Consider the following 27,139-nt stretch of genomic DNA (forward strand, 5'->3'; position numbering starts at 1 on the left):
ACCGCAACCTTAGTTCCTTAACATCAAATCTCTAAACTGTACCCCAACCATCTGTGACTCCTGAAAATTACTTGGCATCACACTTAACTCAAATCTAAACATGTGAGCTCACACACAAGTGGCAACCAGAAATGCAAACCAACATCTTCTAAGAAAACTAAAACCCCTCATACCGCTGTGAGATCTCAAAACTGCTGTATACTCTCTAGTGCTCTCAAGACTGGACTATGAAAATACCACACTCATAGGTCTAGCTAAAGCCAGCCTAGCCCCAATGAAAGTAACATTAAATGCAGCAGCAAGACTTTTAACAGACACACATCATTATGATCACTCTTCCCCATCACTCGGAACCCTCAATCGGCTCCCTGTTAAAGCTAGATCCAACTGAATGTTGCATGCATAACACAAAGCCCTACACAATTCTGGTCCTAAATACATGGCGCATGGGATCAAGATATCAGGAGCTGGAAGAGATTCAAGAACTGCTAAATCCCTCATGATAGAACCACCCAGTTTAAAGAAAAGGAAAACTCACTGCCCCAAAAATCTGGAACTCCCTATCACCCTCAACGGGAGCAATTAACTCACTTAGGTTCTTTAAGAGGCAAGTCAAGGCAGTACCACTAGAAAAACGAGTGTCATAAGAGAACTATTTGAAACTGCCATTTCATCCTATTTGATATTGTATCTATTAGACCTGTCATCCCTAGGGTGGCCTGCAGCACTGATTGTATCACCCACACAAGTTGACTTTCAGACCAGTTTCAGGCCAATCATTGCAAGACTTGTGTGTGCTGTTTACTGCCACTTCAACTTGTCATTTAAGACCACTTGCCAAGCCCTAAACCCCCATTTGATTACACACAAGCCCCCCCCCCCAAGGTAGGCCCTAGGTAGCCAAAAGGGCAGGGTGCTGTGTAAGTAAAAGGTAAGGCCTTTACTTTTAAGTTACACATGTCCTGGAAGTGAAAAACACCTACATGCATGTTTCTCTGCTATGAGGTCTACTCCTCTGATAGGATAGCATTGAGAATTCCTTAATACCCTTTTAAGCTGTGATTCCTGATTAGAAAGGAGGAGCTGAGGATAGCATTGCGAATTCCTTAATACCCTTTTAAGCTGTGATTCCTGATTAGAAAGGAGGAGCTGGATCATGTTTCATTGAAATAGTAATGGTAAATCCTCTTTGCTGCTAAAGTTGGATTTAACATTACTGTTTTAGAAATGCCACTTTAAAAAGTGGACATTTCTCTGCTCTCACTGCTCTGTGTGCTGTAAGCCTGTCTCCAATGCATGTATGGGAGGTGGGTGACAGATACACTTTGTGCATTCCCTCTAGACAGCCACAAATACAGGAAAAGTGGGTGTGACAGAGAACTAATTTGCAATCTGATAGCTCTTCCTGGGCAGTAAGAGAGAGGGGGAGCTGACAGACTTGAATAGGCAGTGTCCTGTTTCCCACACAAAGGACTGATTACCCCTTACTGATTGCCTGAAGCCAGGGCTGAGAAAAACAGGGGACCTGTGCACTCGAAGGGCCTGCTTTGAAGTCATCCCCACTTCAAAGGCACAATAAGGTATACGTGCTGCAGCTCTGACCCTACCAATACAGTACACTACTGGACCTGTGAAGAACTCTGCCAGGAGCAAAGACTTCTGTGCTCCAAGCATTGCCAATATGCTTGACTGCAGGTCTAGATGAACATATTTTTCTGTTTTTCTGTGCTGCCCTGCTGTTCTCTGCCCTGCTGAGGGCAAGCCCATCTCACTTGAAACCAGAGTGACTCTAAGGACTTGCTGACTTGCCCCCTGTTCTGAAGTCTCAGTGCCATCAAAGACGTCCATCAAACCTACAACACTACCTTGACTCTGCCTGCCATCTTTGAGTCTTGCCCTGCCAAGTGATGCTAGTCCAGCCCTAGACCCTTGAAAGTGACTTCTGCTTTACCGCACCATCAAAATCGACCTAGTGACGACTTTGCGTCGATCGGATCTGACGCATTGCTCTTTGACGTCGACACAAGAACCAACCTCGCTTCGACTGAGTGCACAGCTTGTTGACGACGGCCAGCGTGTCTCGACGACGACAACCAATCGCCTCCATCTCATAATCACAGATCAGAAGCAATGCTTTGAGTCTTTGACATCGACGCTTACTCCATCCAATCAACTCTTTTAGTGGGACCTGAGTGAGTCATGTAGCCAGCCTGCCCTCCATCGCGGTCAGCTTGAACTTTGGATCTACCCTGTTCCAGCGCGACCTCAAGTTACCTCTAAGTGCTTTATGTTTCTAGACGATACTTTTTGATTTATTCTTTAAAAATTCATAACTCTAGTTCGACTTATTGGATTTTTGTCATTTTGGTCTTGTTTTACTCGTAACAATATAATCTATTTCTCAGATCATGTGTGGAATATGTTTGGGATGTTTTCATTGTGTTACTGTGTGTGTTGCACAACTACTTTAGCCATTGCCTATTTAGATAAGCCTGACAGCTCTGTGCCAAACAACCAGAGGGTGAGCACAGGTTATTTTTTAGTGTGTATCTAGCTCACACTGACTAGAGCAGTGGTTCCTGCTTGTAAAGGATACATACTCTGACAATCCTAAAACCTAGTTCTAACAGTATCCTATTATGTTATACCTTGCTTTTCGAATTCTATGTACAGCGTAACTTAAGAGACAGGTGTTCTTACTGTACTGCACCCTGCATCAGTTCTCTTTGTACAGTGCGCTGATACCGTGAAGGTCATGTATGTGCTTTATAAAACACAATAAATAAATGAAAACGTATAAATGTTACCAAAACAGGGAAAAAATCCACTAGACTACAGAGCCTATAGACCTCGCTCAATGACCCCTGGGAAATCAAAAATTCTAAGTGAGGCAATTTCTGATAGAGATTTCTAACTGCAGATTTCTCACCTTACAGTATTCCCAAGGCGTCAGACTGGATCCGCAAAAATCTTGAGCAGTTCTTCTGCACGCCAGTAGGTGGCCTCAAGCAGCTCCACATCAACATCATCCGTATCAGAAGTGACATGGGCTGTGCCTATATAGGTGCAACCCCGGCTCGCTCTCCTCAGTTTCTTTCTGTGGCAAAAGCACGGATCAGGAAAGCTACCTCAGTTCTTTTTTTACCACTTTTTTCTACCTCTTTGTCGAATTCTTTTTGAGCTTTGCTCCCAGTGTGCAAGGGATATGTCCACAACAAACCCACAGGATTAAAACTGTGTGAGTGATGTCACAGGCAAAGATTAGTCAGTTTGCAGATTTATGTTGTGCAGCGTATCACCCATGAGGGCATCCAGGTGCTGCTCCTGGGCATGGGGAGATTAAGTGATTTGCCCAGAACCACAGGATGTTACGCTGAGACTTGATCCCGGATCCCCAGCTCCCGAGTCAACAGCTCTGGCAGCTGAGCCACATCCTCTCCTCCACAAAATGTTTATCAATGTCTGTCTCTGACCCACCCTTGGTTTGCCTGTGATGCCTGGGGTTGAACCACAACCCCAAGGCCTGCGCCTACTGCAAGCCAATTCTCCTCAAATGATTCGCGAGCAGATTATGAAGCTCCTGGCAGTGCGGTAGAAGAAGACTCTGCTTTGTATGTATGATGACCACTGGAATTTGTTTATTTATGCAACCTTTTATGGCTCAGTGCCAAAATAAAAGATATCTATCTAAGACTGTGCTGATCTTGACCCTGATCTTGGGGGAGACCTTGGGCCCGTTCTTGAAATCAATTCTGCTATTTCCCCAGAGCAATCTCTGCCAAACTTAATGAGCTCTGTGACACCATTTACACCTTTGGGCCAACGGCTCCCTCTGGCGTGCCTTCAGGCGCCACAGAGTTGAGAAGTGCCCCTGCTGGAAAACTGTCGGTCGGTCTGCCCATGACGCCAGCCAGGCTTTCTGGGTCTGCTCCTGGATCTAAACTGACACTGACACTGGCACCTACGCTGGTCCAGTTCCCTTGGCACATTTCCAGCACCACCTACGCCACCTGAAGACAACCATATCTTCCTTTCCGACTCCAAGGTGGCGCAATCTCGAAGCTGTTCGCTGAGATCGACTGTTCTCAGGGGAGGTTTAATTAGACAAGCCCTTTGATATCTCTTTTCTATTTGCAGATAAGATAGACACATTGCTCGAACACTTTATCAAATCTGTAGGCCTCTCCTTGGGTTCCTGACAACAGCAATCCTCATTTGGCCTTTCTACAGTGGTGGTTTGATTAACTGTGATTGGATTGGTGCTAGACCCCCTCTCCCTTCCCCACCCGGAGCTGACAGTGATAACCGATGCATCACTTCTGTGTTGGAGTTGCCATATGTGGAGAATAAAAGACTCTGGTCTCCAGCAGAATCTCAACTCAATATCAGTCTTCTGGAGCTGAGGGCTATCCTTTTGGCATTGAAAGTCTTCCTCCCATCCTTCAAGGGTTCAGGTGTTCATGGACAACACCACTGCCATGTGGTATTACAACAAACAGAGCTGAGTGGGTTGTAAACCCTGTGCCAGGAAGCCCAAGACATCTTCCTGGTCATACAGGATCTCTGAACGCCAGCGCAAACAAACTCAGCAGTCAGTTTCTTGTGGATCACTAATGGCATCTACATCAGGTGGTGGTGTAAGTTCTCTTCTGTGAAAGGGGAGAACCATGGTTTGATCTATTCGCCGTCACCAAGAACTAACAATGTTGTTGCTTCTGTGCATTGGAGTTTCCAAAGTAGGCTCTTGCTCGGAGAAGCATTCCTCTTAGACTTGAAGCTGGGCCTCCTGTGTGCCTTTCTGCCAGTATTGCTCCTGCCCCAGATTTTCAAGAAGATCATGACCGACCTTCCCAAGTCATATTAGTGTCCCGGACTGGGCAGGGAGAGTTTATTGTCCTGAACAGGAGTGCCTGTGCTACTATCAGGCTTCTTTTTTGGGAGGATCTTCTGTTGCAGCAGGAGGGCAGGGTCCTGCATCAGAACCTGCGTGCGGATTGAGCAGTGACAGTTGAATGCCTTTGATCCCCCTTCTGAGATTTCTGCTGTCATCTTGGTACACAGACGTCCATCAACAAAAAAGGTCTGCGCCTGCTGTTGGGACAAATTTGTGGCTTGGTGTTCCTCACGACATGTTGATCCACTTTCTGTTTCTTTGTCGGAGATGCTGTTGTTTGCGCTGTCGTTAGCCTGGCAAGGCCTTGCCTGTTGCACCAATTAAGGATATCTTTCTGCCATCTCAGGCTTTTTGTGGATGCTGTTTAAGCCACCTGTTGTGACATGTTTACTTAAGGGTGTGCAACATCCTACCTCTTTTATCATGCTACAACCGGATCTTAATTTGGTCCTGACGTTTCTTATGGGCTCCTCATTCGAGGCCCCTATACAGCTGTCATGTGAGACTTCTTACTCTTAAGAATGTTTTCTTATTGGCCATTAAATTGGCCAGGAGGGTCAGTGAGATTCGAGCTCTTTCAGTTAACTCTCCGTACAGAGCTTCTAACTGGAAAAACTGGTTCTGCGGATTCGTGCCTCCTTTCTACCAAAGGTAATGACGACATTCTACAGTAGTTAAAGCATCATCTGTCATCGTTTTTCGCTCCACCATATCCTTCTAAGGCTCCACCATCTGGATCCAAAAAGAGCTTTTTTCTTTTTACATAGATCGTTCCAAAGACCACCGGGTGGATGATCAGCTTTTAGATTCACAAGAGCGACAAAATGGCAGGGCTGTGCGGAATAGAACCAGCTCTCAATGGATTGTACTTTGCATCAAGTTCTGCTACGCACACTAACCAAGAAGCAGACTCCAGAGGGCTTGCAGACCTTTTCCACCAGGGCCAACGCTACTACTTCAGCATTAGTACACGACGTACCTGCCCTGGAAATCTGCCAAGCTGCAACATGAGTGTCACTCTTTGAGACGAGGACGCCTCCCCCCCGACTTTGGACCGTGCCCATCGAGTCTCCGGGCCAGCGGGTAGAGCGGGCCTCCTCCCGGACATCTTGACACGCGTGCACTACTTCACTGAGAAGGAGGCCATCCTGAAAGCGACGAGGGACAAGCCGGACCTCACCTATGGAGGCCACAAGATCCAAATTTTCCAGGATCTGGTCCCCAATACCCTGCTCCAACGGAGGGCTTTTAGACCGGTGGCGTAGAGGCTGCGGGCCCTTAACATCTCTTACCAGTGGGGCCATCCCTTCGCCCTCATCTTCCGCTGGGAGGACAAACGCAGGGTCATACGGTCCTACCGTGAAGCGGCACAGCTGCTTAAACTGTCAGAATCGCCGGCGCGCAGCCCTTGTCGACCGAGGCACCAAGAGAGGGTCTCCTCCCGCCCAGACTGGACCACGGTTCAGCGTCAACGCCGCTCCCCTCCGGTAGATGGGAGTGCTTCCTCGCTGGCCAAGCAAGACATCATTGCGCACATCCGCTCTCTTGAGGGTGACCGTGAAGGCCTGGTGTCGCATCCGTCTACCCCGTGACCCAGAGTCCGGCGGGAACTAATAGCTTTGCGGCTTTTGTCGCTATGGACGCCGCTTCTGCCCCCCGGCCCTGACGGCGATAAGTGGTGCTTACACCCCACTCGACCGAGTTAATCTACTTGCACGCTGGCTAGGATGATATTTCCTGCACCACCTCGACTTATGCCATGCACCCCTGTCGCAGGATACGACTCTGATCCCCTTGCTGTGAGTATACTCTGTACCCTCTGCAGCCTCTTGGTCTTCCCTACGCATGAGGTTGCAGCACTACCAGACGCAGAAGAAGGCTCCCTACTCATACCACTCGTGCAGTGCGTCTGGAAGCGCAGGGGTATTGTCTTGACCACCCTGCCTGATCCACTCTGGAAGGACATATGATGAGCAATGTCATGTTATCTTAGTCTGTACAGCTACATTGAACCCCCGACTCCAGATTGGGCAGCGGGGATACCCGGATTGTTGTCTCCTGTATTTACTGTGGGTGCCCCCCCATACTGTCCCATAGGGAGTGACATTCCTGAGTGCGTCCAAACCCTTGGGTAGAGGATGCCTGGTGACTGGGGCAGTCCGACGTGGCCCTGTTGGCCTTTGTTGACTTTGGTAGTTACGGGGCCTGCTTGGCCGCCTATCGAATCTCTTCCCCCTTCTTTTTTCTCCTCCTATCCTCCTTTCCTACTCTTCTTCATTCAGACCTTTCTTCTTTCCCTCCTTCCCGTTTCTGTGTGTGGCGGGGTGGAGACAGGGCAGTTACAGTCCCCTGAGCGGGATGGGCAGGGAGGGATTGCCTCTGTACCTTCCCCCTCACAGTGGCAGGAGTGGGGAGCGTGGACGGATCCTGACTGCTGCGCGCTATGGCCGTGAACATCCCTAGGCCCCTGAAGGTCTTGACATTCAAAGTCAAGGGCCTGAATTCTCCTAATAAGCGCGAGCAGGTATGGCGTTATCTTCTCCAACAACAGCCCGACATTATATTCCTTCAGGAAACACACTTACTGCAAGGAGACACAAAACGCATGGCGCATCCCAAGTACCCTATCCAGTTTTGGGCGGCTGCGGACACTAAAACAGCGGGAGTAGCTATATTGTGCAGAGCTGGCTACAGGCGGGGAGACACAAAGCCCTATAGAAGTGGGGATGGGCGCTTTCTCAAAGTTACAGTTTACATGGGGAGGCGCCAATTTACCCTATGTAACATATACGCACCCAACCAGTTTCAGGACAGATATCTCCAGGCACTTCTGCGGGATCATATTCCATGTGGTGACCCGAACATGATATTGGGAGGGGACATCAATTTAGTCTGGGACCCGGACATGGACCTTAGCGATGCCGCTTTCAATGGCACCGGAGCGATGTCCTCTACACTGCGCAGGCATATTGCGTACTTGGAGTTAATTGATTTGTGGCGTTATCACTGTCCGGAGCTGAGAGACTACTCATTTTACTCGCATGCCCATAGGTCCTACTCCCGCATAGATTTTTTATTTATGTCGCTGGAACTGCTACGGGACACGTTGGGAGCCTCTATCTCGGACATATCACTGTCGGATCACGCCCATGTTGAGCTGCTCCTGCAGGACCCGGCCGCGCGTCCCGCCCAAGAGGCACGTTGGTTTTTGCCGCCGAGCATCCTTCGGGATGCAGCGGATGTCGACAGCATTCGGGAGGCCATAGACTCCTATTTTGTTTCTAACGACACCCCGGAGATGTCCTTCCCGGTGATATGGGACGCCTTCAAAGCCACGATACGGGGACACATCACTTCCCTGGCAATTGCTCGGAGGCGTGCAGCTGGCAAATTGGAAGCCGATCTGGCGGGCGACATCAAGAAAGCCGAGGAACATGATCGGAAACGTTCGTCACTAGAAACTAGGAGGAGATTGGCTAACCTTAGGGGGCAGCTTCGGCTTTTACGCACCAATAAGGTGGAGCAATCTTTGCTGGCACTGAAGCAAAAGTACTTTGAGGGAGGTGATAAGGTAGGGCGACTGCTGGCGGGGAGGTTGAGGGCACGTGCAGTTAAGGCCCTCATAGCTAGTGTCCAACTACCGGACGGGTCGAGAGCTGTTTCGGAGAAGGCTAAGCAGGATGCTTTTGTGGACTACTACACCACCTTGTACGGGAGGGAACCCGCCTCGGCGGACGCGATCGCGCCTGTCTTGGGCGACTACGCGGGGTCTTCACTGCCTTCGGGGAGTGCGGCGAAACTGGAAGGCTCCATCACTGAAGAAGAGGTCACAGCGGCGATTAAAGATCTTCCTCTTGGGAAAACGCCTGGACCGGATGGCCTGCCCCTATCTTTCTATCGCACATTCCAGACTCAGCTTCGACCCTATCTCCTAAGGCTGTTCAACTCCTTTACTGATGACATAGGGCCGTCCCCTGATATGGGCATGGCGGAGATTGCATTGATCCCAAAACCTGGGAAAGACCCCACGATGTGTGCTTCCTATCGCCCTATTGAATACTGATCTTAAAATATATACTAAACACCTTGCCAAACGTCTAGATCCGTATATGCCGGGACTTGTGGACCCTGATCAGGCTGGATTCATTTGAGATCGACAGGGAGCGGACAACGTACGCAAGATCGCACACCTCGTGGGGAAGGTGCACCATTGGAAAATCCCGGCTTGCCTTCTATCCCTGGATGCGGAGAAGGCGTTTGACCGGGTGGACTGGGCCTTCCTTAGGGCGATACTCCACAAATTTGGTTTGGGTCCGAAGATGATCACAAGGATTATGGCCCCATATATAGTGCCACGGGCCAGAATCCGGGTCAACGGCGGCTTAACCCCACCGCTAGCGATACACAGGGGCACCAGACAGGGGTGCCCCCTATCGCCCCTATTATTTGCCCTCGCAGTGGAGCCCCTCGCGGAGATGATACGACGCGAGCCGGACATCCACGGAATAGTTCATGGTGGACGGGACAACAAGGTGGCGTTGTTCGCAGATGACCTGATCCTCACCCTTAGGCGCCCACGGGAGTCCCTGCCGGCCATCCATAGGGTGCTTTGCTTGTACGAGAGGGCCTCCGGCCTTAAGATCAACCATGATAATTCTTGGGCTCTCAACCTCACCATCCCGGCGGAGGAGATTCCCTCTTTGCAGGAAGCAGTGCCCTATCAGTGGGCTGAGCGTCATATTCGATACTTGGGCCTCATATTCGATACTTGGGCCTCACTCTGACCCCCCCCCCTGGACGCCTGGTCATCCGTGAACTGGCGGGAATGCTGAAACGCGGTTCTAGAGGATCTACGAAGGTGGAAGCCTCTGATGTTTTCGTGGTTAGGCCGGCTCAACGCTGTTAAAATGTCGATCCTTCCCAAAATCCTATACGTGTTCCAATGCCTCCCCACCCCAATCCTGCTTCACTGCATACGGTGACTGCAACGCGAGCTCACGTCTTTTGTGTGGGGCGGTAAGCGATCCCGGTTTTCGCAGAAGATCCTTATGGCACCACGGGACAGGGGGGGCTTAGCTTGCCCGAACTTCGTGCACTACTATTGGGCTGCATATCTCCGTTTTGTGATAGAGTGGGGGGTGCGAGAGAGTGAAAAAGGATGGCTACATATGGACAGGGCGGTAACGGGGACGCTCTATCTGGGATCTGCCGTGGCTCCATCAGACTGCTCGCTTTAAGAGCGCGTACATGGTGGTGCCCACGAAGACGGTACTAGACATTTGGGACAACATCGCTGTGTCCAAAGGGCTCACTACGTTTCCGTCCCCACATACTCCCATAGCAGCAAACCCGCAATTTCCGCCGGCTCATCAATCTCGGGTATTTGAGAAATGGACGCAAGGAGAATGCAAGGTGGTCTGTGATCTCTTTGAAGGGGGCACACTCAAATCGTTCGACCAATGCCGGGAGGAGTTCCAACTAGCGCCAACGGCAAGGCTGCAGTATGCTCAGCTGCGCCACTGGGTTTCTAATGGGGAAATAAGCCAAGCAGCCACGTGAGCGTTCACCCCTTTTGAAAGGCTGGCGCGCTCCCTTGGGGGACTAAAGAGGCTGATTACCCAGATCTATCACATCTTGCAGCATCCGCCGCTTGTACTCACCCACCCATACCAGCGCCAATGGCAACTGGCGGTTGACGCGAACATTGAACCTTCGCAATGGGACAGAGTATGGAGAGATATCCCCAAGATATACCGGAGTATCCCGCAGAGAGAAAATGCCTACAAACTTCTAACTCAGTGGTACTACACTCCTCTGCGGTTGCATAAGATGTTCCCCACTGTTTTCCCCACTGTGCTGGAGGTGTCGGACTGCAACAGGGGATTTCGTACACATATGGTGGGCGTGCCCACTCTTAACTGTTTTTTGGAAGGAGGTCCTCAGTCACATTAGAGGGGTGTTGGGGTTCCCTTTGCCTGAAGCCATAAGCACAATCCTCCTTGGCATTAGACCTCCCGATCTCAAGACACTCACCCGCAGCGAATGGATTTTGACGCTCCAAATGCTGGGAGCGGCCAAGCAGCTTATAGCCCTGTACTGGAAAAGGGCCGAAGCTCCTCCCAAAGCCTCCTGGTTTGTGAGGCTCTGGCACGTTCTAGCAATGGAGCTCCTCACAGCGCGAATACAGGCGCGCGACACGCACTTTGGGGCGGTCTGGAAGCCCTTAGTACGTTACCTCTGCTCAATAGAACATGCGCGACACATGCCCAGTAGACTCTGGACGATGCACCTTTTTGATGACGCTGTCACTCCCGCGAACCCCAATAGATTGCTCCCTTAGCTGCCCTGCAAGATGCAAGAGCTGTTGAGGCTGTTTCTAGCTAGCTGACACCCCCCCATTGAGTAGCACGCACACCCTGTCCACACGGCGCTCTCCCTGTCTCTCGCTTCCCATACTCTTTCCACACTTTTCTCCTTCCTCTCTCTATCCCTAAACCTTACGTGTGTTTGGTGGCCCCCGTTGGTCGTTCAGATGTAGTGGGCTAGGTGCCCGCTTTCCTATTCCCAATGGCCCGGTGCTTGGGCTCCATATGCATGGTGTAGTTATGACAGCTGATGTTAGGCCCGCGGCCGGCCCCACTGGGTTTATAGGCAAGGCGCTGTGTTAACTTGTTTTTCTATGCAGGACTTATGACCTAATTGCTATTTTATACGCGGCCGTCCCTACTACGAGGCTGTAGGCTTAACGCTGTGTCTATGTGCCCCTGTCAGGGGAAATACTTCATAAAATAAAATAGATTTGGAATAGAAAATAAACCACTATGGAGTGAGACAGAGTTCTGGAAGAAGGGAATTCCAGGCCATAGAGAATAAGCATAAAAAGATTGAGTCATAGTTGTTTTTAACAGAAGTCTTCGGTTGAAAATCAGAGGAATTCTCCTCCCTTATACACCCCACCTAGAGATACCCAGTTTCTGAGAACAGTACTGAGGGACAGAGAATTCCTGTGCAGACACGCAATGCAATTTTGAACAAGCATTTGGCTTCAGTAGAAAGCTAGTGCAGGAAGATCTGGACCACAGTGATATAATCAAAAGGAATTGTGCTGAGGGGCATAACTATCATTAGTATAAAGTAGGTGAAGTGGCACCAGGTCCCAGCGGTGTAAAGTGCACTCAGGACCCAAATTATTGCTATTGCACTGCCCAGCTGGAGACAGGGGAACCATTTTTGTTGTATGCATTTGCAGCTCATAACACCTTGATTTTTAGGTCCCACGCCTACCAGACAGGTGTGTGCAAAAGAAAATCTTGGGATTTTCAGAAAGTTGACCTGGAAATGCCATACACCCATGGCTTGCTATTGGCTTTGTGGTTTGTAACTCACGTGTTCTGCCTTTCCATTTGCTGGCTTTATTTGCTTTAGGCTGTGCAGCTTGAGTTTGTTACCTCCCCATGTCAAAACTGTGTTTACAGTATTCTTTCACAAACTCGTTTTCTGTAATAAATTAAATATTTAACTCCTGTTCTTATCTTGTCACATTCGTTTGGCATTCAAAGACAGAGTTCCAGTGTCAAGCTGTGTTTTCATGGGAGCCTGGTTTTTATTTTGCTTTCGGCTGACTTTAAAGTGAGAGTGTTTATGGGAAAGAGGAATGCAGTGTACGCTCTCCATGGAGCCTGCTTATGCCATTTTTTAAAATTTCATTGTAGACATAGCCAACTCAAAAGGTATCTCGGTCTTCAGCTGCATAGAAACATGTGCATGTTTTTTGCAAAATTCCTCTTCTTTGGTGACTCCACTTAATTTGTGACACTCCCTTGCTAGGAACAAAGCACAAAACCGCATTTCAGTCTCAGCGTTAGCCTAAGATATTATGATCTTGGGCACCTTGCACTGTATATGACCCATTCACTTTCAAGCACAGGATCATATCTTTTCACAGGAAAGAGCCAGCCACACTGTAACACAATTAAAAAATGATTGGGTTTCCCTTTGATGTGTAAAGCATATGCTTTATGTATGACATCTGTGGCAACTCGTTTTGGAGGGTTGGATGTTTAAAGGCACTTTTTTATGAAAGGTTTTGTATTTATATTTAGCTACTCAATAATTATGTATTCTGTCTGCAACTATACCTTTTTCGGAAAAATCAACAAGGGGTTTGTAAAGCACAGCAAATCACCCTTGAGGTCAAGGAACTGCATATAAATGATTTCCTCATTTGTCCTTGCAGGCATTAGGGTAATGATTTCAGTGGTGCAGCAGGTGGAGTGGCATGGGGTGAAATGGTTTAGGAAACCTACTGAGCACTGATTAGTGCGATATTTTACTACTAAACAAGCAGTCTCAAGTGCAGTTCTACCTTACAGGCACTGGGGTCATGATTTGAATGGTGCAACAGGTGCAGTAGCACAGGGGCAAAAAGGGCTAGGAAGCCTACTGAACACCGATTATTGCTATATTTGTACTACTAAAGAAGCAGTAAGAAGTGCTTTTTTTGTTCTTTTGTAACTATTGCATCCAAAGTAACACATAACCTAAAGTATCACTTTAATAAAAGCTGAAACCTATTTTCTGTCTACCTACAACTTATGTCACATTCAGCACATTTATTTGGCACATTTTCAGAGTTGTTGTATGATCCTAAATTGCTTCTGAATCTGGACACACTAACACCTTGTAAAGGGCATTTTCCATTCTGTAACGTTATCACTTCACCCGTTGTAAACAATATATAAATACTTATACCTTACCATATGACATTCCATACCAAGCATTGTCAAAGCCAATAGCGCTATCCTTCGCAAGATCTGTTGGCTATGTCAGTGTTTTTTAGCGATACTATACAGCAGTCCTAGCTTCAGTGCAGCATAACTGAAAAAAAACACTATAGCGCGGACAACGCTGGCTGTGCCATACAGCTTTTTTACATTACTTTCAGCCGTTTGCAACATAGCTCAAAATCATTAGCTAAGCCAATACATCTTGCATAGGAGAAACCTATTGACTTGGCCAATGCTTATTTTTAAATGGTTTTGCTATCCTCTGCAGATTTGTAAATGAACCATCAAAAGTTGTCCATAATTAACCTGATGCTAACACTAATTGCTAAAAACTACTGTCTCAATTTACACTCAACTAGGCAAAGGCACGCCTCTGAGTAAAGCATACCTTCCAACTTACATATGATTATCACAGTGCGGGGCCTTGGAGGGTGTAGGGCCTTGTGCTGAGATCTTTGTAAGAGGCACTCTGCCCCTCCCCAAGCCCCCATTTGCTCCTCAAACAGCAAAGGGTCATTGAGGATGTCTTGGGGTTTTTTGGTGTAAAGAATAACCCAAGGACTGACCACTAATGAGCATAGCTATAGAATAACTGCGGGAGGAGGGAAGTCTCGTGAGTACAGCAAGGGCCTGAGTCTTCTTTATGTTCTCGCACTATGGAGCTGTACATATCAGAGTCCAGTATTTGTATATCAGAATGTAGGATAAATGTGATGCATTGATGGTCTCTGGAAAAATCTGTAAACCCCAATAAAGTTTGTTTACAAAAAAAAATTGAGGATGTCTTGGTCTATTTTCACACCTCTTAATAGATATCATCTGCTTACTGTCTCTGAAAATAAACTGGAAATCCGCTGTTTACGTGGTTTTCAGCGTGTTTTTCCTGCTACCGTGTAATTTTGGCTCCTCACAGAGTGACCGTGTAAATGGAGCCCAAATCGCGTTGACACGGTGGCAATGTGTGAGTTGGAAGGTCTGGTAAAGTTCCAGTTTCATGCCAGGTTTAGTGAATTTCTATTGAGCAGTTTTTGCTGTAGGGGAGAGACCAATTTCCTATGGGGGTTAAAATGGAAAATACTAATTTTGTGACCCGCTGAGGAAGATTAAACCCTCTGTTGTTACCAGTATATGGAGCAGAAACGTGGAGGATAACCGTGAGTAACATCTGTCTAAGAAAAATCTTCCAAATTCACTGCCCACACATCATCAGCAACAATGACCTAAAGCAGCAGACTTTCCATCTCCCTGCTCATCAAGAAGTTGTGAAAAAATGCTGGGGCTGAATAGGTCACACCCTCCGCAAGCCTGAATCAAATACCACCAGGGAAGCCCTGACCTGGAACCCTCAAAGGAAAAAGAAAAGGGGAGTGCCAAAAAACACCCTACGCTGAGGCCTGAAGGTTGACTGCAAGATGGGTTACACCAGGAGTCAGATTGAAAGAAAAGCCTAGTACAGAGATGGCTGGAGAGTCCTGGTTGATAGCCTATGTACAAGAAGGTGTAATAGGTGTAAGTAATTAAGTTACCAGTTTAATCTTTCTCACCCTCCCAGAGGTTTTCTCACCTACCCGGAGGAGCAGAACCTAACTTTGCCTTACTTCAGAAGTTCTCAAGCCGACTATATGTTTAAAACCAAAGAGACTGGTCTAGACGTCTTATTTTTAAAGACTGCAGAAGGCACTCTAGCGAAGATATAAACAAATTATCACACAATTCATTAAGTCCTTTACTGCAGTAAGCATTGTTTCATCATTTTGTATGCATTACAGGAAGCCACTTATATTTATTATATAATGTGGTTATTTGGGATTGTGTTTTCTTCTTTTCTTCACTGATGGTTATACTGTCCATGTTTTCCACCTAGGTACATGCAAAGTTTTGTGGAGCTTTTAGAATATGAAAATAAGACCCCAGAGGATCCAAATGTTCTGAATGAGTAAGTGTTAGAACACTAAATATTTTCATTTTGCAGATGACGCTTTATTAAGCAGTAAGATTTTCTTTGAATCAGTGGAAGTACTGATTTGGATTTTGCTTAAGTGAAATAAATTTTTTGATAATTCCATTTTGTTAAGTAATTCTGGCTTCAACCGTGTTGCATTCCTATTTTTCAATGGCTGTGTTTATTATTCGAGGATATAGACTATATTCACTTTTTAATTGTTATGTGACTTTTCTCTACATTTCCAGCATTTCTTTTGTATCTTTGAAATGTCACTGTTGATATGGGTTGCCTTCCTTATTTTCACCACTATTTTTCCTGTCAATTACTCCGTAATATTATCACTTTCTATTTAGTCGACCGATGTGTTTCTTGAAGAGATAGTTTGCCATTTTCATTGCCAATAACAGACAAACATTCTTCAGGCTTAACCCAAATATAATGTGAATACTTCAAATTGAGATTTTTCAGTGGGGTTATCTCAGGGTCCTTACCTGGATAGTGAATTGGCACAGCCATAAAGTTAATAGGTGGTGAGTTGTTTATGGTTGTTGCCAATGGCATGAGGCCAGCATCCATGTGGGCACTGGGCTTGTGAACAGGAATATACCTTACATCGGGGCCAAATGGAATGGCAGTGCAGGAACAAGTCTGCTCTTTTCCAGTGGAGAAGCTGGGACTGACTCACAATGATACTGTGCTTTAATTGTCCACATTTCGGATGGGGGGATGCTAGGGTTTTTCTCATATCTCCTGCGGACACTTGTGGTTCTGACAAGGTGTTGTTCTCCTTTAGCTCCTGTACTGTCAGATATTTTTATTTTTTTTATTTTACAGAGTTTTATATAGCCCGAACTTGACCCAAATTGGGTATCAGAGCGCTTTACATAACACCAGTTAATTACATGAGGACACATTCATTTTTAGGTCTCGCCTAGCGTGCAGCGCGCATGCGTTGCTCACTCTGCAAGGCTTCTTGTAGTTCGCATTTTCTAGAAGTTCAGTTTAAGCCCCGCCCATCATTCTCATTGGGTCATGTCCGCATTTATGCTAAACGCTGGCCTCCCATTGAAAATGAGGCTTTTAGGTTACCGCCCTGTCTCCTTTTGGGACGGCCCATCCAGACTCGATTGTGTACTCACGGAGATTACACGGTGGGCTTAATCTGGTGGGGGATCACTATTTTCTTTCACTCGTCTTTGTTAAATACAGCTGCGTGTTTTTTTTTACATCATGCTTTCACTTAAAGTGAAAGCGCAATACAAATATGAACAAGCGGCTTCCTTTCCACAATGGCAAGCGCTTGTTTTAATAGTGTAAAGATTGAAGTAACTCGAGGGAAACTGTAGAGACCCAAACAGGATCGGAATCTAGCCAGGAGAGGCACGAAATGAATGCTTCAAAGATTGCGAAGGAACAACAAGGGTTAGGCTAAAGCGCAGCAAGGCCACGCCACTATAAGATTCAACAAAACAATATGCCAGTACTGCGCAATGGTTTCATAAATCACACACAACAATGAATAAAAGAATTGTTCTGTAAAGACCACTGGTTCAGTCTGTATAAATCTTTCAAATGAATTATTTTAATTTTTATCAAAGTTTTTTTGAAAAGAGATTTTTGAACAATTAGAGCAAAATTGAACAAACAGCCTATTTACAAAGTAAGTCCTTATTTTAGAAAAGGGGATATCTACAAAACACTTTTTTGAAAAAGAGAAAGTTAGAATTTCTTTTTAAGAAGTAAAGAGGAAAAGGAGGGCGGAAAAAACCATTTATCCCATCATCAAGCTCAGTCATTCCGTGTTACTTTCATACGCATACCTCGGTCATTCACTCATACTTACAAAACGGAGAATTCGAAAAGTCGAAAAATAGAAAAGGAAGTACCTCACCTAGAAGTTTTAGTTCTATATTTTTTAGTGTGGTGGGGTAGTGTTAAATATCTATTTTACATAGAATCTTATGAATCACAAAACTACGGCCATCCAACTTATTTTTAAATTATAATCTTATATTCCAAAGAAAATAAATAACAGATTGGCCTAAAGAACAGAAAGGTCGACGCGTTTCGAAGCCCCTTAATTATGGGGGTTCTCCTCAGGACCGTGAAGAAAAATCCTCTTAATGTAGAATTGGGTCCAAGCAATCGAGTTTTGACGCAAGGTCTTTGGTTTTGTGGACGGGATGGTTCTTGCGGAGTCTCTCAATGGAATCTCTTAATCAGATGAAGCCTTATGAATTCATCATGTAGTTTTAATCCGTTCTTTACTTTCGCTCTGCCTTAATTATTTCAGCAGTGCTCTCTCGGCGTCAGGAAGCGACTTGTTCTAACAGAGCCCACGCGTTAGAAGAGGATTAAGAGGATTTTTCTTCACCGTCCTGAGGAGAACCCCCATAATTAAGGGGCTTGGAAATGCGTCGACCTTTCTGTTCTTTAGGCCAATCTGTTATTTATTTTCTTTGGAATATAAGATTATAATATAAAAATAAGTTGGATGGCCGTAGTTTTGTGATTCATACGATTCTATGTAAAATAGATATTTAACACTACCCCACCACGCTAAAAAATATAGAACTAAAACTTCTAGGTGAGGTACTTCCTTTTCTATTTTTCGACTTTTCTAATTCTTCGTTTTGTGAGTATGAGTGAATGACCGAGGTATGCGTATGAAAGTAAAACGGAATGACTGAGCTTGATGATGGGATAAAAGTTTTTTTCGCCCTCCTTTTCCTCTTTACTTCTTAAAAAGAAATTCTAACTTTCTCTTTTTCAAAAAAGTGTTTTGTAGATATCCCCTTTCCTAAAATAAGGACTCACTTTGTAAATTGGCTGTTCAATTTTGCTCTATTTGTCCAAAAATATCTTTTAAAAAAAACTTTGATAAAAATTAAAATAATTCATTTGAAAGATTTATACAGACTGAACCAGTGGTCTTTACAGAACAATTGTTTTATTCATTGTTGTGTGTGATTTATGAAACCATTGCGCAGTACTGGCATATTGTTTTGTTGAATCAAAGATTGCGGTCAGCAGCACTGCAGATGTGGTTTGCCGCCGGCCCGGTGTCTCTGGGCACTGCGGCGTGACATAAATAACGGAAACCTGACAACGAAATCTGAAAATGGCTTTTAAATAGGTTTTATGTGATTTAACTTGCATTTTGATGGGAGCTGTTCTGCGAGCAAAACGAAACTCTGGCTTGCACGTTTGAGGCCTGGCCGCGATGGCTGCCTCTCCCGCTGTGGAGACATCAAAAGCGGTGCCAGGGTGCCCAGACATGAGTCATGTCTAAAAAAAATACCCTCACCTGGAGCTGTGCTTCGACAGCATCCAGGCAGGGCTTTTTCCATGGCTGGCACTGCATGTGAGTGAACATGTAACGTTGCCAAAGAGTTTGGAAACATCTTGCAGACAGGGAAGGAAATGGGAACCAGCTTTTTTTAACTTTGTAGAGAGGGGGCAGTGGGGTACCATGAATGGAATGGGCACATCCTGTTTAGGGCTCGGCCTACGTCACCACTTCATCAGAAGTGGGGCGGAGCTCCGAGCCGTTTTGTTATGGGGCTCAGAATAGTGTAGCAAAAATTCCTCAGTGCGCGAGATTTTTCAGTAGTTATTTTTGCCATCTGCATGGTAATTGGTCCTTGCGGTGCTGTGTTTGTAGTAGCCTTCACGCAATAGGCCATATATATTTTAGTTTCGGCACTTCCTGCATATTCTGTGCGGTTATGCGCAGGGGAGTGTAATAAATTTTCAATTATGAGCTGTCAGGGTGCCGCGGTAATAGAATCCAGATGGTCGGGGCGCGATCACCAGTCTGCAGTGAGTTTGGCGCGCGTTCGTCTGCATCCTTTCATGGGTCAAAATACAAAACGAGCTGTCAGGTTGCCGCGGTAATAGAATCCAGATGGTCGGGGCGCGTTCACCAGTTACAATAGCAACTGCGAAAGCGATCGCTTTCACTGTTGCTTGTTTTCTTTTAACCACCTAAAGGAATTGTGGAAAGTGGTCAAAGTTTCCCGGAGGACGGGAGCCCTCCCTGTCCTAAATAAAAGCCTCGAGGGGCCCGCTAAGCCTTCACCATGCCATCGCACTACGTCCGTCTGGTCCAGTGCCTGCTGCCTGCCCTCTTTCTGCACGGTAAGCATGCGCCTACTCACGTGTTTCTGTGTGTCTCTTGAACGCTCGTACTGCTGGCTGCAGTGACCAGTAGAGTTTTACAACTCATGGGATGAAAGGGTGAGTCCAAGAAAGGAGGAGCAGGACCTCTGGAGATGCAGACCTGTGCCCTGCAGATTGCAGATCTCTTAAAGTGGCGCACTGTCCCACTTGGCTGCCTCTGATGCATGTTACTTAGGGTTCTTGCCTCGCCAATGAACACCTTGCTTCACCCCGAGTTAGGGAATAACTTTGCGGGGAGCAAAGGCCACACACTGGCTCCGGGCTGTCTCACTAGAAGTCGACGAGCACGTTTAAGGCCAGGTTTAGGCACTTCGGCGCGTCTTTCTTCCGGGATTCCTGCGCCTGGACAGCGGCGGTAGGATGGGGCCTCCCGTGGGAGCCCGGCGGGGGCTAGTGCCACGAGCCGCTCCGGGCATTTGATATTTGATATTTATTAGAATTTGTATAGCGCAACTATCGCTCCGGAAGGAGCATCTTGGCGCTAAGCACAACAGAGAACCAGCAATAGGGAGCAAGGATCAGATGGCTGCGAGTACCGATGAGTCAGACTGAGAAAAGATCCGGGTCTTCAGGAGTTTCCTAAAAAGGCTTTCTGAGGGGGCATGCCTAAGGTTGGGGGGGGAGACAGTTCCATGCTTTGGCTGCCAAAAAAACAAAAGTTTTCCCACCTTTAGTTTTTAGTTTAATTTTGGGCACAGAAATTAAATTCGCTCCTGAGGACCTTAAACAACGAGTTGGAATATAGCGCGGAAAGCGCTTGGTCAGGTAGGATGGGCCGGTGTTCCTGGTAGATTTGAACACCGTAACAAGGAGCTTAAAAAGAATTCTCTTATGGAGGGGCAGCCAATGGAGAGTGCTGAGAGCCGCGGAGGCCGAAGACCTGCGGGGGAGTTTCAGGACGAGCCTGGCAGCCGCGTGTTGCACACTTTGCAATTTCTTAAGGGAGGATTTCTTTATGCCTGCTAGGAGGCCATTACAGTAATCTAGCCGGGAGAGAATGAGAGCCACCGCGACTGATTTCCTGGCGGAGATGGGCAGAAAGTCAAAGAATTTCCTTAGCTGCCTGATCGGGCTAAAACAGCGACCCGCAGTAATGCGCACATGCTCGTCGAAGCTGAGGGACGAGTCGAATTGGACTCCGAGATTGCGGGCTGAGGTGACCGTACTTGGCGGTGCTTCAGAGTTGGGAGGCCACCAATCTTTAGGGGAGAAGAGGGTGCCTTTGCCGAGGGGTATTATTTCAGTTTTGGCACTGTTACATTTAAGATGATTTAGGTTAAGCCAGGAAAAAACTTGGGAGAGGCAGTGTTGAAATCTAAGGGCAGCGTCAGGGTGTCTTTTGTCAATAGTGACGACAAGCTGAGTGTCGTCGGCATAGGAAGTCACGAGGATCCCATGGGATTCGATCAACGTGAGAAGGGGGGCCATATATATATTAAAGAAGAGAGGGCTCAGTATTGATCCTTGGGGTACACCAGAGGTGGTGGATCTTTCGCCAGAAAGAAAGGGGCCTAAGGAGACAGTTTGTGATCGATTGGATAGGAATGAAATAATCCAGGCCAGAGCGGAACCAGCGACACCAATCTCACGCATTCTGTTAATGAGAATGGCATGGGAGATGGTGTCGAAAGCCGCGGTTAAGTCGAGCAGGATGAGGACAGCTTGTCTGCCCTCATCCTGCAAGAACTTGATGGTATCTGACAATTCGATAAGAGCAGTTTCTGTTGAATGGCCTGGGCGGAAGCCGGATTGCTGAGGATGCAGAATGCGTTTGCTTTCCACAAAGATTTTTAGTTCTTCATGGACTAACTGTTCGGTGATTTTGCCAAGTGCTGGGAGGAGGGAGATTGGGCGCATGTTGGATAGGTCAGTTGGGGATTTATTTGGTTTCTTCATGAGGGGCTTGACTGTGGCCTTCTTCCATTCAGTAGGGACGGTGCCAGAACTAAGAGATTCATTAATGATGGCATTGATTGATGGGGTAACAACCTCGATGAGGTGCTGTAAAATAATCGGGGGACAGGAATCCGTGGGGGCTCCGGATCTACAGGTCAAGATGGCCTTTTGAGTTTGTGCCAAGGAGACAGTGGCAAAGTTGTTCAAGGAGGGAATAGTTGTAACGGAGTCGTGTGAGATGGGAGGTGGGGGGGGAAATCGTGATGAATGTTCTTAATTTTGTTAATGAAGAAATCTGCTATTTGGTCGCAGAGGGTTTGGGATGGGGGAATTTCAATTGCCAGTGCCTTTGGGTGGGTGAAGGATTTTACTATGTCAAAAATGGTTTGTTGTTTCTGGTTGGCTGCGTCTATAGCTGAAGTGAAGAATGCCTTTTTTGCTTTTTTTATGTTAAGAAGGTATTGTTTCCTCTGAGAAATGTATAAGGATCTGGATGAGGGATCATAAGTCTTCCTCCACTCTCTTTCCAGGACCCTACACTTTAGGTGACAATCACTGAGGGCCTGGGTGTACCAGGGAGCATTAGGCTTCCTTTTACCTTGCCCTAATTTTTGGTTGGGGGGGTTGGAGTTGGCGGCAACCACTCCATCCATCCACAAATGAAAGTTTATAGAGTCCTGTGATGCCTCTCCCACGATAGGAGGGGGGGGGGACAGAGGGCTGCGGGTTCAGCTTAATGTGCTCGGCTACTTTCTTCCAATTGATGGGAAAGGGGGTGGGAGAGTGTTTGATATGCGAGGACAAGGGGGGTGTGGTCATGATGGAGAAGGGAATGAAACAGTGGTCTGTCCATATTTGCGGTAATGGGGAGGAGACATTTAAGGAAGCCAGGTTTGTACAAATGCCGTCAAGTGTATGTCCAGCCTGGTGGGTAGGGGAGGAGACCAATTGGGAAAGGTCAAAGATCTCAAGTGAGTGTAAAAAGTTGAGGGTGGGAGGGTCTGTGCAGGATTCCAAGTGAAGATTGAAATCCCCGAGAAGGGTGAAAGTGGGGTAGTGGGTCATGAGTGATCCCAAAGTCTCGTCAAGGGAGTCCAAGAATGATGTGGCATTCCCAGGGGGACGATAGACAAGTCCTCCTGATAGGGAGGAGGAGGGGTTGATGTGGATCACAAAGCCGATGCTCTCACAGTCCTTAAGGGAGGCTAGATCGAATGTGTGGCACCTGAAAAGCTTCTTAATAATGATGGCCAACCCGCCTCCTCGACCGCTGGGCCTGTCCCGCCTGAGGATGGTGAAATCAGGAGGGAGGGCAGTTGCCAGGTCGGGGTTAGAAGCATCATGTAGCCAGGATTCTGTGATAAATAGTGTGTCAAGAGCGTGAGACAGAATAAGGTCATGGATGTCTTGTCCATGGCAGGCTAAAGATCTGGCATTAATGAGACCGCATTTAAAGGAGACCGACTTGTGCCAGGGAGGGGAAAGAATGGAGGGAGTGGGGCGTGCGGGTCCCAGGGAGGACCATCCACATGAGCGGCAGGAAAAAGGGCCCCAAAAGGTGTCAGCGGGGGGGTGAGCTTTACAAATCAGACTGGCTATTTCCGGGCGCATGGAAAGCAGCGCATTGGAGTCATACCTGGGAATAGGGAGGATTGGGGCAACGTGGCCCGCGCCCGGCGCGATCCTGGCACGGACGGGCTTGGCTTAGGCGCGGCTTCGGCGCGCAACCGGCGCGCCCGCTGCGCCAGCCCGCTGCGCCGTCTGGGAGGATGACACATAATATAGGGAGGAGGGAGGGCGGGAGGCCGGCCCGACTTGAGCGCTGACCTCGCCTTCCTCACTCAAGATGGCGCCCACCGCCGAGTGATGTAAATAAAAATGCGGCTGGGCTGAAAGAAGAGGAACAGAGGGTGTAAGGAGTGTCAGAGTGCCTATTTTTCACAATTCCCCTTAATATAACAGCCCCCAAAGTTATAAAAAGTTAAAAAACGGCGGTTTCATAAAACGTTAAAAAACGCTCCAGATGTCTGGCAGAAAATGTTACAATCAATGCGCCTAAGATCGCGATTTATCCCAGCTCCTCAGCAGCTCGCAGCCCCAGTTCCCCTCACCAGGGAGAGCTTCTGTAGGGCAGGGAGCGCTGAGAAGGGCACACCTAAATACAGTGGGAGGGCGGGAGGCCGGCCCGACTTGAGCGCTGACCTCGCCTTCCTCACTCAAGATGGCGCCCACCGCCGAGTGATGTAAATAAAAATGCGGCTGGGCTGAAAGAAGAGGAACAGAGGGTGTAAGGAGTGTCAGAGTGCCTATTTTTCACAATTCCCCTTAATATAACAGCCCCCAAAGTTATAAAAAGTAAAAAAACGGCGGTTTCATAAAACGTTAAAAAACGCTCCAGATGTCTGGCAGAAAATGTTACAATCAATGCGCCTGAGATCGCGATTTATCCCAGCTCCTCAGCAGCTCGCAGCCCCAGTTCCCCTCACCAGGGAGAGCTTCTGTAGGGCATTTACAAACAGCTATAGTTCATATGAGAGCGAATAGTGCGCTGAAGTTTCTCACTCTCCTTCTGGTCCTTTCCACACCCGACCCTCCGGGCCTGGCAGGTAGGCTCCCGTTTCTTTTAGTAACTCCTCTGGGACTATTGTTTTCAGTTTCCATTTTAATATTTCAAAACAGCGCTTGGAAAGAAATTCCCCGACTCTGCGCTTGACATATCAATGGCAGATTGTGCGCTATGTATGCACGTGGCCATTCTCCCTTGTTCTACCGTCCCTCTTGTAAAATTGGGAACTAGCTGCCTTTGGATGTGTCAAGAGGCAATGTAGTTGAATGAGGGCGCTATCTGCAAAAGATAAACAAACACGCAATGCAGGCTTACCTTCAACCTTATGTGAATAAAAAAAACAGCAGATGTGGTGACAGCGTGCTTCCCATTTCAAAGAGACTTCAAGCAGTCATCGTCGCTTCCAGCACCCCTCGGAGCGCTAGACATCGGTGGCTGTCGGTTTCGAGATTATAATTAAAAGCTTTCTTTCACAATCCTCGCTGTACAATTTGTTCTAACTTGGCTGTCCTTGCAGCACCGCAGACACATTTCTGCGCTCAGGTGTGTGCGCGGGGCGATGTGCAGTGTTGTGTGTGGCAAAGGGCATTCTTGGCCAGCATAGAGCAGCTATGGCTCACCAAGTGCTGTGCCTGGGGAGACAACTGCACAGACCGATCAGACAACGAAACATAAATTCTGCTTTTATTAATGTGGCGTCTTTGCCACATAATGCAATATCTCATGCCGAGTGGGATGTTGGGGAACAGCACAGTACGGTAATGTGTACCATATATAATTCTCTAGTTTTCCAGAAAACAAATACATCTCTTGGGTCAGTTTCTCGTGTCAGAAGGTCTAATCGTGATGGACGGAGAGAATGGAGAAGCTTTCTGTGGAGTGTTACCTGCACCTGTTGTCACAGCGCTGCAACAACGATTGGCTGCTGCACAAAGCGCTATCTAAGAAATGCACTACCATTTTAAAGAGTATTTTTGAGGGTCTTGGGCGATGCATGTCGTCGCTGCTATGTTTTCAGATATACCCTTTGAATGCTCTTGGTGGTCCCCAGCTCAGGCACAGGGCTGGCAAGGAAATCGCCACCCTCTGCCCCGAGGAGCCGTTTCCATCTCTTGTGCCTCCACGCGAGACTGAGGTAGGGCAGGATGCCTGCACACTGCTGTCTCAACAAGAGTGGCAGCGCCAAGAATGCGTCTGCAATGAATAAAGTAAGCGGGTGACGCTGGAGAGCATTTACGGCCTTTAATTAGAGTGAGGAAGTCAGGCAGGCAGGTAGCAACCTCGTTACTCCTGACTTCCAACCAGAAGTAAAACAAATCACAGTATATTTGTTTACTCTAGGTTTAATGTAGCGCGAACTTCATCGGAAGGTATTGGAGCGCTTTACATGAGCACCAGTTACATTACACAGCGTCAGGTTCATTGTAGGCACGAGGGGATTACGTGATTTGTCCAGAATCACAGGATGTTGAGGCGATGCCGAGACTCGAACCCAATTCCCCTATTCCAGTGTGGGCAGCTCTGGTTGTTATGTCACATTCGCAGCACTTTGAGACACTGTCATGGTGTTAGGACGCCGAGCATCAAAGAAACGACACAGCAATTGATACCCAGAAGCAAATTTTATTTCTTACAATATGTGTGTGCCAGGGACAAAGCTGCACATCTTGACAGGAAAGTGCTGCTGTTAATAGTTGTTACAACAGCCAACAAAATGGCAATCACATTGTCAACACAGCATAGAGAATGGGAGCATAAAGATTGTACTACTGACTATCGAGCTATGCATAGGTGGTACAAGAATACCACGGACATAGTATTGAAGGCCAAAATATCAAAAGGTAAGTGCATAAGGAGCAAGCATAGATTGACTATTCTTAACTCCACATCTACCTACCCTGAAGATCTATATATCGTCAAGGTACATCGATGTGGTATTATGTATAGAAAATAGCTATTTACTTACCTTTCCCTATTTTAGATTCAATATTTTATCCTTGCCTTTTGCCTCATTCGATATTATGGCTTTGATATTCAGGGTGCACACCGAGCATAAGCCACCGCGAAGAACTGTCTTTTTCAGTGGAAATAGGTACCTTTAATGAAGAAAAAAACTCTTGCACATAAACATTGGGCTGATGCTCTTCCTGATAAATATTATTAAAAAAGCATACAGTGCATGTGGCTTGTTTATGTACAGGCTTTCTGTGAGGTTCAGAAACTCTTGAAACTGAACTTTCTAGGATTAGCTTTATTTGAGCTTGTCGCGAAGCAAGGATTGTGGTGAAGTAAATTTGACACGGTTACTCCATGGACGCTAACCTGCCATTTCCACCAATCAAACATTACCTTGCAACTGCAAGAGCTCACGCACTATAAACTGACTCGATCACATGTAGCACACACTTCAAACTGGCTCGCCTCTAAGCGCTATCTAAGGAAGTACTAATCACACACATAGCACACACTGCTGCACGCCACACACTGCTGCACGCCACACACTGCTGCACGCCACACACTGCTGCACGCCACACACTGCTGCACGCCACACACTGCTGCACGCCACACACTGCTGCACGCCACACACTGCTGCATGCCACTCACTGCTGCACCCCTCACACTGCTGCACGCCTCACACTGCTGCACGCCTCACACTGCTGCACGCACACACCAACACACACACACACACAACCAGCCGTCGGTGCACACTTTCAACAGGCACACACAACACCAGCCGTCACTGCACGCTTTCACCAGGCACACACACCACCAGTTGTCAGTGCACCTTTCCACCATGCACACACACCTCCAGCCGGCAATGCACGCTTCCACCAGGCACACACACCACCAGCCATCAGTGCACAATTTCT

At 47.3% G+C, this 27,139-nt stretch overlaps 1 protein-coding gene across 1 annotated transcript in view; it reads left to right on the plus strand.

Moving 5' to 3' along the window:
* The window catches only part of PDK3 (pyruvate dehydrogenase kinase 3), a 1,374,724-nt gene that overhangs the window by 444,119 nt on the left and 903,466 nt on the right, over positions 1–27,139 (plus strand). The window contains exon 3 of the mRNA XM_078657800.1: positions 15,545–15,616. Coding sequence (XP_078513926.1) covers positions 15,545–15,616 — 72 coding nt within the window. The remainder of the gene's footprint in view (positions 1–15,544; positions 15,617–27,139) is intronic.

The sequence above is a fragment of the Lissotriton helveticus genome, chromosome 8 (assembly GCF_964261635.1).
Source record: "Lissotriton helveticus chromosome 8, aLisHel1.1, whole genome shotgun sequence".
NCBI lineage: Eukaryota > Metazoa > Chordata > Amphibia > Caudata > Salamandridae > Lissotriton > Lissotriton helveticus.